Here is a 13,358-nt window from a genome sequence, read left to right on the forward strand (position 1 = left end):
TTTATCTTAGACCTTTATGCGGGGGGCAGAAAGTGATAGGTGGGGTGATTTTATACTTGGGATTGTTTCAATTTGAGGTTTTCTTCCTGGGAGACAACAGGCCATTTTTGCTCACAGGCCCCAAATCCTGATGTTGTCTGTTCCCAATTATTTATTCCACAGATATTTACTCTGGCCCTCCCCACCCCCTCCTCGCCCCCTGGGAAACCACGAAATGGATGTGTTAGCGTGACCATGTGCAAGCTGGGGGCTTTTCAGGCCAGGAGCAAGTGGCGATTCATTCTCACGGGGAGCTCCAACCAGCTGCCACGAAGCTGGACGGACAGTGCCCAGCCATAAAACATAATACGGTCTTATATGGAGAGGATGGGTATAGTCAGAGAGAGGCCGGAGTGGGTGGTGGTAGTCAGAAAAGCCTTTCCAGAAGAGGGAACGCGAGGGCCTGGAGACATAAAAGGTGCACGGTGGCGGAGCTGATGGTCAGGGTCTGCGTTCTGGGGCCAGACCCTCTGGTTACAGTGGTTTGCTGACTGCCTGACTTTGGCAGGCAAGTGATATAACCTTGTCATCCTCAGTTTCCTCTACAGAATGAAATTGAAGGCAGAATTATATTTGTTTGCTATTGCCGCGTAACAAACTACTATAAGCCTGGGGCTTAAAACAACGCCCATCGGCTCGCTCGCAGAGTTCTATGTCTGGGGTCCAGCCTCACCAGAGACTCTGGTGAGAAATCTGCTTCTGAACTCATTCGTGTTGTTGGCAGAATTTGCTTCCTTGTGGTTGCGGGACTGATGTCCCTGTTTCCCTGCTGGCTGTCACCTGTAGGCCATTTAACTCCAAAATGTCCCTTGCCAGGTGGCCCCCTCCATCTTCAAGTCAGCAACGGCCGATTAGATCCTTATACTTTGAATCTCTGACTTCCTTCTACTTCCATCAGCTAGAGAAAACTCCCTGCTTTTAAAGGGCTCTCGTGATTAGGTCAGGCACGCCTGGATGATCTGTGTACCCCAAGGTCAACTCATCGGGGACCTTAATAACGTGTACAATTCTTTGACAGCAGTACCTGGATTAGCATTTGGTAGAATAATGAGCAGAGGGTGTGTGTACGCCAGGGCTGGGAATCTAATGGGGCCACCTTGGAATTCTGTCTACCGCACGTGTCTACTTCTCAGGAAGCCATGAGGCCTAAGTTAGCAAGTGTATGTGGAGTGCCTGGGCCTGATCAAGTCTGTTCCGAGTTTCGGGAAGGGGGATTCGCGTGTGCATAGTGCCAGTTGAGTTCCCAGGACTGATGAGAACCTCGTGCGGTGAAAGGAAGAGTGTTGGGGGCTGGGAAGAAAGGAACAGCTGACAAACAGCCTCTAGTCCTTGGCCAAGGGGCTTCATTTTGATATAACTGGACATAGGATGTGCCTGTCCTCCTCGGGCGAACAACACGGAGAGCCTCCCTGGTTTCAGTCTTCGCTGCAGGAACGACAGCGAAGACTGCACTCTAGAATGAGGGAGACGGGACCCGAAGATGGCCTCTGGATTAGTCCTCTCAGAAACCATCTGTTTGGAGTCGGTGACCCCGAGGGAGAGTGGAGATGTTTCCTCCAGCTACACACATGTCCAGGGATGCGGAAACCACGGAAATAGCCCTTCCCAAACCAGTCAAGCAAAGCTCTAATTGGAAAAGAGAAATGGAAGTCACCCACAGGTCGGGTTGAGGCCCATTTTCCAACCAAAGGAGGTCATTTCCTTTCTTAGCCTGGCATCGCTAATCGGTCAAGGGGCCAAGGCCCTGTTGACTCTGGGAGAGAGGCAAATGGCCACCCTCCAGGTAGGAACCTGGACTTTTATCTGCCTTTGTGAGTTGAACTGCCTGGTCCCAATCAATCCATGCTCCCAATGGTCTGGGGCCAGCACGAGATAAGCAGGGAAGAGACAAAGAGGTACAGGCCGGGGAAGCGGCCGGCGTGAGAATAAAGAGATTATATGTTTCATTCCATAGACGCCACGGCAGGAAGGGGCTCTGCCTTCAAAACCTCTTCGAACAGACAGTTCTCATTTCCAGCTCACTTCTTCTTCATCTCTCCTGGCTCCTTCTCCCCCACCTCTCTCCTCTCTCTGCCTCGGCTGCTGGATCTTCTCAAAGCTTCCCCCAGAAAAACTGGAGCCAATTTACTCCCCTTAAACAACTGTCAGTTTTGAAAAGCTGCCCGGTCTCTTCGCTGTGATTTTCAAAGAGAAACTCGGGGCTAGGCTTTCGGGGACAGCAAGTAGGGAGGAGGAGACGGAAAGACAGGGGCCTCCATGGTGGGGAAAACACAGAGACGCGCGCGACTAAGAACTGCTGACGCTGTGACTGTGGGAAAACACAACCTTCCTGATACCTGAGGAAACGTCATGGAGGAAAGAAAAGCAGAGAGAGGGGAGCCGGGGGCTCGCATTTATGTGGTGGCTGCTGGAGTTCTGGCACGGGGTGGGGGAGGGAGATGCGACATGGGGGGTGGGGGGGCATGACCCTGTTTGGCCTTGACTGTCAAGACCAGAGAGTTACAGAGAAGCCAACCAAAGATTTGTGGGCAAAAGGCCGGGCCACTTCTGACACGTCAGAGGACACGTATTGTCTGGCTTGGGTAGCTTGTGGGCAGAGAAGGAACCAGGCCCACAAACCCAGAAGGCCCAGCGTCTGGGAGGCAAGGACAGCCTGAAGGTGAACAGCTACCTGTGCGCCAGGTAAGCCCCGCCTTCCATCCCTTCCTTTGAGTGGAAAAGGCTTCTGCTGGTTGGTGTAGGGCCTGAAGTAGTGAAGACTGCAGCTTCCCCTCACTCTTTGTTCTCTGTCCTTTTCACTATTCAAGACAGGTGCCAGCTGTGTCATCATGCCTGCTGGAACCCGGCGGTGGCTCGCTGGCTGTGATCAGCGACCGACCACCTGACAGAAACCCTTTTCCCAGATTGCCTTTTTCACTTGGGTTGTGCCACGCTTGCTTACGTTTTGAGGGAGAGAGGAGCGGGTTGGGGAGGTGCGCGGAATGCGCCCGAGGGTCCCACGGCACGAGACAGCCCACCCCACACCCGGTGTATCTTTCGCATTTCAACTTCACCAAATATTGACATCCGACGAACAAATATTCATCGAAAACCCGAGACGTTCAAAACAACGCACGAGCTCCGGCTTCCACTGAACCCCGAAAGGGATGTGCTGGGGGGAAGAGACCAGGTCATCGTCTACCTTTTATCGGCAATGAGCTCACCTTGTAGAAAGATACCTTCCGACTTCGCATCGCTACTTATTAGTGTGGTGGTAAGAAAAAAAAAACAAAAAAACGATTCACTCAGACTAACGGTCTCTTCTGGACAAGGGGTGAAAAATGCTGACTTGGCTTACTTACTACCTGAAACTCTCCCGGTGTGGCAGGTGGCTTGCATGCGCTTGGATAGCGGTTAAGGTTAGGTAGTTATTGGCACGGGGACCTCCATGGATGTCTATAAATCTCTTGTTTTTAAACATCGGTGTGGTTGTGACTGCACATGCGGAGGGCTGGTCCGTGCAAGAGATAAGCCATTAGCACTGTCATTCACCGTTTCTTCCTTTGCTGTCTGTTCTAATTATCTGTCTGCACCGAACTCTGGAAACTTCCTTGGCTCTGCACCTTGGAAAAGGCATGCGGGCTTTATATTCATCAGGACACTCTCTCGCTTAAGGTAATGAGGGACTGTCTCTCACGACAGAACTCGGTGCGTGATTCAGATTCACACCGGCTAATGAGTCTTTCACGTCCTGACTTTAACCTGCCGTGAGTACCGATGCAATTTGCTTGTTAATACCATGGCCTTGACATTTACCACATGGTTCGGGTGAAGGTAGGTGCGCTCTGCGTCTGAGATCCACTTTCAATGCTCGAGAGTGTGGCTCACTTTCCTGTTCCAGCCACAAACCTCACTTGAGAGCTCAAGGAAATAAATATCACAACGGTCACATGCAACCAACCCCATCAAACTACCCTGTTACCTCCGAATACAGCAAGGTCACAAGCCCTCATTGGTCGATCCTCTGCTAAACGACCAAAATCATTTCTGGGCACTAAATGTGTCTTTGTGACGCATAATGGCGTAGAAATCAAGCTCCAAATCGATAGCAGGGCAGATTGGCGAGAGATTTTTGCTTTTCTGTCCAAAGTATTCCCCTGGACTTTCCCTTCAGGACCAAAGTCACATGAAGAACTTGAAGGCAGCAGAAATGTGAATACTGTGGGTCGACATTTGGAAAAAGAAAAAAGCAAATGACTTTGCTCAAAGTCCCCTCAATTCTCAAATCTTCAACAGATGTGCAGACAACTTTCTAAGGGCAAAATTTCCTCGTCCATCGATCCGGACTCCCGCATTATTGATGCAATAATAATGCTGAAAATGACAGGGTCTGAGAAGCCATCTCCGACTGCTTTTTTTATTACACACAATTAGCAATGAAATGGAAAACCACTTCCTTCCTAATATAAAACTATCAGCCTTGGGGTTGCAGTTGAAATTCACCACAGTGGTGTCAGCCAATGGCTCTCCATTTTCGTGTCTTTTTACTTTCTGAACGTCCTGTCTCCTCAAGCCACAGTCGATTTTTGCACTACAGAGTAATGAGGAAACAGTTAAACTGGGCTCGCACTCAGTTTCCACCGAGATTTACGGTCTACCCATCCTCCACAGGGACTCGCAAACCATCCGATGACATCTCGTTTTGAAATCTCTTGTGTTAAGGAAAATGATGGGTGTGGTGCACAAGTGAACTCTGGATGTGAGTGATATTTAGACAAGTCTGTACTTCAAAACAGAGTTCTAACTTATATGAACGTCTTCTGTCATTACCTGGGGATCTCCGCACCCACCACCCCACCTTCTCCAAACCTCCCCCCCCCCCCCCTTTTTTTTTTTTTTTTTTTTTTTTACGAACATATGCTTCTTAATTTAAACCTAAATACGTTTGGGGTTTTTAATCCCCCCTCTGCATTTTGCTTTGGATTTTAAAAATTCCCAGGTAGATTTTCATCTCCTTCGTGCATGAAGGAATCAAGCCTCAGATCCGAAACAACTCAAATCACACTACTAAAACCACATTCAGGTTCTAGCACTCACCAGAGGGACAAACCGCGTTTTAAACAGAATCGATCGCTGACCAGGTCTGGGAACTAACCACTTAACTTTCTGCCCCAGCTGACCTCTTGTGGTCTCTGACCTGGGCCGAGGAGCAAGTTAAGAGCATGAGCTGGGCTTTCAGGGAGTCGCACTGCTTTCTGGAAGGCACCCGGGTCTAAAGCAAAGTGCGGAATCCGAACCAGCTCCGGAGTTGCTCTATTTGGGAACCTATTCTCGATCATGCAAGTCCAGCCGCAGCTTCCCACATCAGGACAAGGACTGAAAGAGGGGGGTAACTGGCCAGGGAACACAAGTGGGGCGCAGGGGTGACCAAGGAGCCCAAGGGGAGGCGCTCAGAGCCTTTCATCGCGGTGCTGCGGCACAGAAACTTTTTCTCCCCCTGAAATGCACTCGGGGCTGAGCTCTGCGGCCCGCGGCAGCTGCAGGAGTCCGGGCAGGGCACACCCACCGCCCGGGCGGGGCCGGAGCGCCGGGGGAAGCCGCGGCGGGGACAGGCCGGGCCGGGCCGGAGTCGGGGCCGGGGCCCCGGCCCCGGGGGGAGCGGCGGGGCCCGGCAGTGCGCGCGGCGGGCGCGTGGCGCCCGGGGTCCTCACCTGTTCCAGCGGGCCACCTTCCTCCGGTAGTACCGCAGCGCCTCCTGGCTGGCCAGGAGCGAGTCCTCCGGCCCGAGGAGCGGCGGCTCCTCCGGGACGCGGTACAGCGGGTGGGCGAAGAGGGCCTGCAGCTTGGAGCCGCGGCCGCCGTGCGGCTCAGTCCCCGGCCCGGCTCGGGAAAAGTTGCGCGCGGCCGCGCGGGGGGCCGGGGAAGCGGCGGCGCGGGCCGGGGCCGCGGAGGGCGCGCGGCGGGCGCACGGGCAGCCCCGCGGGTGCCCCCGGGGCCGCAGCTGGCGCCGCACCTGGGGCCAGAGGTGGAAGTAGAGGTCGGCGGAGAGCAGCGCGCCCAGCAGCAGCAGGGTCAGCAGGCGGTCCCGGCGCAGCCCGGGCATGGCCCCGCCGGGGCGCGCGGGCGTCTCCGGGGAGCCGGGCGGGCGCGGGGCGCCGAGGGCCGGCCGAGGTCGATGGGGCCGGGGTGCTCACCGCGGCGGGATCGCGCCCCCGCTCCCTGTGGGGTGTCGCCCCTGAACTTGGGGACCGGCGGCGCGGGGGCTCGCGGTGTGGCCGGGCGTCCCTTCTCCGCGCCGAGTGGAGACCGGGGGATGGTGCCTGCGGGCCCCTGTTTCCGGCACCTTCTCTCCCCGCGCCGCGGGCCCGGGAGCCCGCAGCAGGGAAGGGCCGGGGGCGCGGGTGCCTGCTGCCCCCCGCGCGGGGCCGGGGGCGACGGCGAGCAGGAGCGCGGGGAGCGGGCGGGGGCGCTCGCCTCGGGGCGGAGGAAGGCGGCTGCGGAGCCTGGGGCGTCTCTCCAGAGGATGCTGTCGCCGGGCGGCGGCTGCGACTGCTCCCGCGGCTCCTTCTGCGGGCGGCGGGGACGCCCGTGCCCCCGGCTGCTCTGGGCGAGCTCGTCTGCGCGCCCGACTCCTAGAGGCAGAGGTGACGCCGGGCCTCCCCCGCCTGGCCCGGCGCCCGGCCCTCCGCCCACTCGCAGCTGGCACCTGCCTCTGGCGCAAGCTCGCCAGCCAACTCCCGATGCCTCTGCCCCTGCACCTTGTCGCCCAGCCCGCCGGGCGCGCCCATCCCCCTCGCCCCGGGCCTCTCTCTTTCCCTGCTCAGAACTCAGTCCCGGCACTTTGGGGAGTCAGTGCGTGTGTGTGTGTGTGTGTGTGTGTGTGTGTGTGTGTGTGTGGCGCTGCAACCTTTTATTTTCATTTTTAGAAAAAAAAAATACCCCGAAAGTCTTTCTTTTGTAAGATTTGCTAGATGGGTGTGGAGTGTGCGTGTGTGTGCGTGTGTGTGTGTGTGTGTACATTGTCTTTTCCCTCTTTGTCTTTTCCCACACGGCACAGACTAGGTCCATTACAACTACATGCCGGGTGCCTGGCACTTAGTAGGCACTCAGGAAACACCCACTCAATGAATAAAAAAGTTTGTCCTTTAAAAATAAGGCACTACTTTTACCTAGAATCTTGGCGATTTCCTGTTTGGATGGAGTTTGATTCCCACTGTGCTTGTCCTTTACAAAGAGGAAATTTCTCCCGCACCCAAGGAGGGAGGGGCCTCCCGCTGACCCCACTCTGAACTTTTGCATTTTGCTTGGTGTGAAAGTGGTCCGCCCAAATGAATCACTGGAGGGCATACGTTAGGTTCTCTCCTGATGGCTAGTGAAGCAATTCATACTCCCCCCCCCACACCTCATTTTCCTTTTGAGGAAGAGGGAGGGGGAGGAGACAGGCCAGCCCTGAACCTCTGGCTCCTCTATTTAATGACCCGGGGCGGGGGTGGGGGGAGCCTGAAGTGTAATTCTGATCTGGGAGGCGGCCCCACCCTGCTGAATGTTCAGGAAAATACATCTTTGCCTTGAGCTGCCTGCCCAGACAGCAAAGCTTCCCATGTATGTTAATCCTACTCTTTAACCCTTTCCTTCCTTTGCTGGAGTTAGGACTCCTCAAATACCCTTTGACTTGTGGGTTCAGATCAGCCTTCTTTCCCCTGTTGTTCAGTTGGGGAGGGGGATCTTGCAGTCTTCTCCATCCCCTCATCTGTAACTGAAAGGTAATAATAGGACCTGCCGGATGGGGTGATTGTGTGCTCGGAACAGCCCCCAGTCCATGGTTAATAAGTGGAAATATTTGTTTGCTACAAAGAGGAAGACTTCTTGGCTCCTGTAGTCCACTGGGTTAGGTTAGACACAATTTATGAGCGGGCCAAAAGGCATAAAGTGTGGAAAAGGAGGCTGCCAGATGGGAACCACTTTTAGGAGCACATCATGGCCTCAAAGCCAAGTCCCCATGAGAAAGTGCAAGACGATACAACGGCCACCTGCCTCACCCTGCTGCGTATGGTCGTGAGTATCTCTAAGGCTTGTTGAATGATCTCCATCTTTTTATTCACAGTCAAATTTCACCTGGTCCCCAGTTTCTGAGAAACTTTGCAACTTCTTTTTCTCTGTTTTAATGTTTATTTAATTTTGAGAGAGAGCGAGAGAGAGTCGGGGAGAGGCAGAAAGAGAGGGAGGCACAGAATCAGAAGCAGGTTCCGGGCTCTGAGCTGTCAGCAAAGAGCTTGATGCGGAGCTTGAACTCACGGACCGCGAGATCGTGACCTGAGCCAAAGTCAGACGCTTCACTGACTGAGCCACCCAGGGGCCCCCAAATGTTGCAGCTTCTGATGTGTCTGGTTAGGCATCATGGCCAGGGGAGGGCGAAGTCAGGCACTGACTGGTTTGCATTTTTCTGGGCTGGCAAAGGACATGGGCACGAAGCCATCATCGTCTTACGACTCCGATTCTCCTCTACTCATGTGGTTATGCTTCCTTAGCAGACTCTGTTGTCTGGCCACAGTTCAGGGAACAATATTTCTTTTTGTTCGTTCTTTCGTTCTTTCTTTCTTTCTTTCTTTCTTTCTTTCTTTCTTTCTTTCTTTCCAAATAGTTTATTAGGGAACAATATTTCTAACTTGATTAGAGATTATCTAAGTATGTTTTTCCTGCCCTCGAAAGGTCAAAGGCAAGACTTGTATGTGGAAGTCAGATGTTAGGTCTGCATGAGGTTGGGGTGGGAGACGTGAAGTCCTAGGGGCAGGATTGACCAGTCAGATGCCACTGTCCTCAGCGTCTTCTCTCTGCTCTCAGAAATGGGCCTTGCTTGCCCTTCTGTGCCTCTTCTGACTCTCCACATCTTGACCCCTGGCTTCCTCATCCATATTTCTTCAGTCCACAACCAAATTATCCACAGCCGCTGTTTGCCGAAACCCCACATTGTTTCAAGCCGCCCACTGTAAATCCATCCCACCTTTCCATTCCCACTGCTCTCGGATGCATCCAGAGTCCCGACATTTCTTGCCTAGACTCTTGCAAATAGGCTCCTCGCTGGTCTCTCGGCTCCGACATGGCCCCATTGCAGTGCCCACCTGTGTTATGATACAATCAAAACTCCCGCCAGAGTGAGCTTTCTAGCATGCAGATACGACAAAGCCCCCGTGGCTTTGCATCTGGATGAGGCTACGTATGATGACCGGGCCCTTCACGCTTTGGCTTCTGTCTCCCCTTCCTGCTTCGTCTGCCACCTCTCCTTCAGATGTCTTTTAGATTTCACCCCATAATAGTTTCTGCAGTTCCCCAAGTGCTTCATGCTCTCGTAGATGTGCCTTTATTCAAAAGCTCTTTTGCATTTCCCTGCCTGGAGAATTGTCTGCCCCAGCTTTGGCTTCAAGTCCCATGTTCTCTGACGCTTTTCCTCATGCCCATTAAACTCAATGTCATGTGCTCTCAGATACGCTCCTAGCTCTTTCCATACACTCCTATTAAAGGATTGACCAGGCCGTGTCGTTTGCATGTGTGAGAGGTTAAATTATGCACCCCACCCCCCACCACCAATTTATAGGTAGAAATCCTAACCCTGAATACATCAGAATGTGATCTTATTTGGAAATAGAGTCATTGCAGTTGTAATTAGTTAAGATGAGGTCATATTGGAACAGAGTGGGCCCTTCATCCAATATGACCAGTATCCTTATAAAGAAGGGGCATTTGGCCACTGAGTTAGACACACAGGGGGATCTCCACGTGAGGATGAGGGCAGAGATCAGACTCACTTCTCAAAGCCACAGAGCGCCAAAGATGGCCAGCAAACCCCTGGAAACTAGGTAAGAGGGAAACAGCTGATTCCCCTTCCTGATTTTTGGTAGAGATTCTCCCTGTCGACATCTTGATCTCAGACTTCTGGCCTCCAGAACCGTGAGACAATACACATCCCTCGTTTAAGCCCCCCACTTTGTGGGCCTTTGTGTGAGCAGCCCGAGACACACAATGCCCATGTCTGCCTTCCTCACTCAAGTGCAGAGGGAGAGTGTTACGTATCTCTGGACCCAGAGCTCCAAGGACAGGGCCCATCACGTGCAGGAGAAGTTTGTGTTCAGTGAACGAAGGCAAATCTTTGAGAGCAGGGATCTCAAGCTAGCTCTGCAACTGTAGCATATCGCATAGGGCCTGGGACCCAGTAGGGGCTGAACGTGGATTATCATAATATAACCGAGGCCCAGGAGAAGACACAGAAGAAGTATCAGACATGATTCCTCCGAGCATTTTCTATCATTAGTAGAGAAGAGAGATCTATCTGTACCTATGAGACAGTTGAGAACAAGTCTGAGGCCGAAGGCTGGCCAGGTTAGAGAATCTGTAACTCTACATGAATTAAGGGGCAAATGCAAAGGGCACTTGTGTTTCCTTTTAGTCTAGCTAAATAACCAGCTCTTTACTTCCAGGAATTAAATCGTAAGAACAACAGAGTCAATATTTAAATGCAAGTGTTCCTCCGTTTGTGAAGGTTATACTCTATTTTTATCTCGCACATGTGCGCATGTTGCTTAAAACATGGCTACTTGATTCTTGTTTGTGTGGTTGGTTTTCTACACTAGACTGTAACTGCGTACGGGGCCAACACGCTTTCTCCTTCTCCCTCCTTTTATAGGATCTCGTACATAGCAAAGCATACAGCTGAGAATTAACACATTCCTGCGGAGTAAATACAATTTGTGTATGTGGGTCTATGCGTGTTCATGGGGGTGGGGGCAGGGCCATTAAAAAGTGCATTTAAAGTAAAAATCTGGACTTGTAAAATCTGGCCCTAAGTAAATGTTAGCTGTTATATTTAACTGGAATATCTAACTCTTAGGAATCTTAACGAGCCTACTGAAAAGGCCATAGATAAGAGACATAGAATGAAATGTGTGCTAAGTGCAGTTATATGGGTCCTTAAGAGCTGTTACCACATAGATGTGTGCGGGGTGGGCCATATTACTGTTACCTTCTAGCTGTCTTCTCAATCCCTGAGAGAGGAGGAAGCCAGTTAGAGCACTGTAAACGGCGGATCCCGAATGCAGTGAGATTAAGAAATGATTTGGTGTCATACCCAGTCTCTCCTTTTATGCTGAGCTAGAAGGAGCAGAACTTTCTTTTAATGACCAAGACATGATGCTTCGGCCTCGGCCAGACATTTCTCCAAGGTTAGCCTGTGCATCTGAATTACCTAGGGTGTTTATAAAAATGCAAATTCCAGGCTCCCACGCTAGATCTAGTGAATCAGAATGTTTGGAAGTGGACCCAGGAAGGTACAATTTCAGTAAGCTGATTCTTAGCAACTTATACAATTCTGTGCACACAGAAGTCCAGTTTGACACACCTGAAGTCGGGGAATTGTTGGTCGAGAGGATGGTGCTAATAACAGTCATAGATTTGATTCCAGATGATTCACCTAAGATCCATTGTGCAGTGTTGGCCATCAGCTTATGTCATAGGTCATGGGTGAGGTCTAGAGAGTGTGTTTGGCCCCATCTGATCTATCTCGGCTACTGCTGCTGGGCAAAACAAACAATTCCAGTGCAAATGGTGGGCATGTAGTGTGATCCTGCTATGAAACATCATGTTTTTGCTTATGAGTAAATTTCTTTGGGAAACTGAATTAGCTTCTCCGGCCCCAGTTTTCTCATCTGAAACATGAAATAGAGAAATGAATGATCCCTAAGGCCCCCTTTAGTTCTAAAAAATGATAATTTTACCATTTTTTATTGTATGAAGCATACGATAATGAAGATTTTTGTGCACAGCCTACTCTCACTATGTACCACATAGCTGAGACAGCAAGCCAGCGCATTGTATAGGAAGAGTTAGGACACTGAACTTGAGAGTCAAGAAGCTTAGATTTTGACCCTGGTTCAGTGGCATAGCGGCAACTTATTCAATGTCTCTGGGCTTCATTTTTCTACTATGTAAAATGACTACTTTAAGTCAGACAACTTCAAAATGCCCTTCCAGGATGAATTTCCTCTAGGACTGATGATGAAATGTCAATGAAAATGAAGAGAAGCCATTGCCAGCGGCTCTGCTCCAACAGAAACACAAAAGTAAGTTATTCAGATGGATTTGAGGGAGCCCTGGGGTGGCTCAGTTGGTTAAGTGACTTCGGCTTAGGTCATGATCTTGAGGTTTGTGGGTTCAAACCCCGCCTGGGGCTGTGCTGACAGCTCAGAGCCTGGAGCCTGTTTCCGTTTCTGTGTGTCTCTCTCTCTCTGCTCTTCCCCTGCTTGCACTCTGTCTCTCTCTCTTTTTCAAAAATAAATAAACATTAAAAAAATTATAAAAGCTTGACTTGATTTGCCTTGTGATCTCATATCCTGGGCTGTTCTATCTTCTTAAAGAAACAATTGAGCTAAAGTATTGGGCTTTGATATGGAGGTTAAGCATGTTAAAAAAGATCAGCAGTTAAGAAATTTGCACTCTTTTCTTGGTTTTGTTTTCTTATTTATTTATTTTTGAGAGAGACAGAGAGAGCATGCAAGTGGAGGAGGGGCAGAGAAAGAGGGAGAGAGAGAATCCTAAGCAGGGCTCTGCCTTCTCACAAATCGTGAGATCATGACCTGAGTTGAAATCAAGAATCAGGCACTTAACCGACTAAGCCTCCCAGCCACCCCTGCACTACTTTATATTCAAAAGTGGTACATGATAGAGGGCAAAGAATCAGTGGAAGAATAATCTTGACTTGAATAAGCGGTATGAACATTTTGAATTGGAAGAAATCTCTATCCTTACGTGTAGCTGCTCTCAGATGATGCTGTGCTTCTAGTCAGCACTTGTGCATGTTATGCAAGCTTCATATGTCAGACTGAGTAACAACAGATGTGTTTTCTCTGTTTCAATTTTTACAGCACAACTATTTTCAGAGGGCAGGAAGTTGGATTTGGGGGGTCTTCGGATAGTCTTGTCTTCAAGCATTTTCACTCTGTACCATTCCTCATCCATTCCATGAACTCACAGGCAGTGTGTGGGTGAGAGCAGCATTAAAGAAACGAAACACAAATAAATATCTTGTTCTGGCTCAAAGTTCAGTCTCAGACTATCAGTACAGCTAAAATAAATACAAATGACTCAAAAACTCTCTGAAAATTAACACTGGTCTTAACTCCATTACTTTCAAGAGAGAGGTGAGATTTAGATTCCTGATCTATAGGATGATTAGCCTACCTTTCTAAACATCCCAGTGCATAGATCTGTCTTCACAAAGTCCATGCTTTATGGTTTTATCTTCTCCTTTTCTTCCCCTCCATCCCATACCCCTGCAAACTCAAGTCCACCAT

At 50.8% G+C, this 13,358-nt stretch overlaps 1 protein-coding gene across 1 annotated transcript in view; it reads right to left on the reverse strand.

Moving 5' to 3' along the window:
* The window catches only part of FAM20A (FAM20A golgi associated secretory pathway pseudokinase), a 51,310-nt gene extending 44,657 nt beyond the window's left edge, over positions 1 to 6,653 (reverse strand). Inside the window, exon 1 of the mRNA XM_039229799.1 lies at positions 5,730 to 6,653. Coding sequence (XP_039085730.1) covers positions 5,730 to 6,121 — 392 coding nt within the window. The 5' untranslated portion in view covers positions 6,122 to 6,653. The remainder of the gene's footprint in view (positions 1 to 5,729) is intronic.
* Between the last annotated feature and the right edge of the window lie 6,705 nt (positions 6,654 to 13,358).

The sequence above is a fragment of the Hyaena hyaena genome, unplaced genomic scaffold (assembly GCF_003009895.1).
Source record: "Hyaena hyaena isolate Hyena2069 unplaced genomic scaffold, ASM300989v1 scaffold_39, whole genome shotgun sequence".
NCBI classification, from domain to species: Eukaryota; Metazoa; Chordata; class Mammalia; order Carnivora; family Hyaenidae; genus Hyaena; species Hyaena hyaena.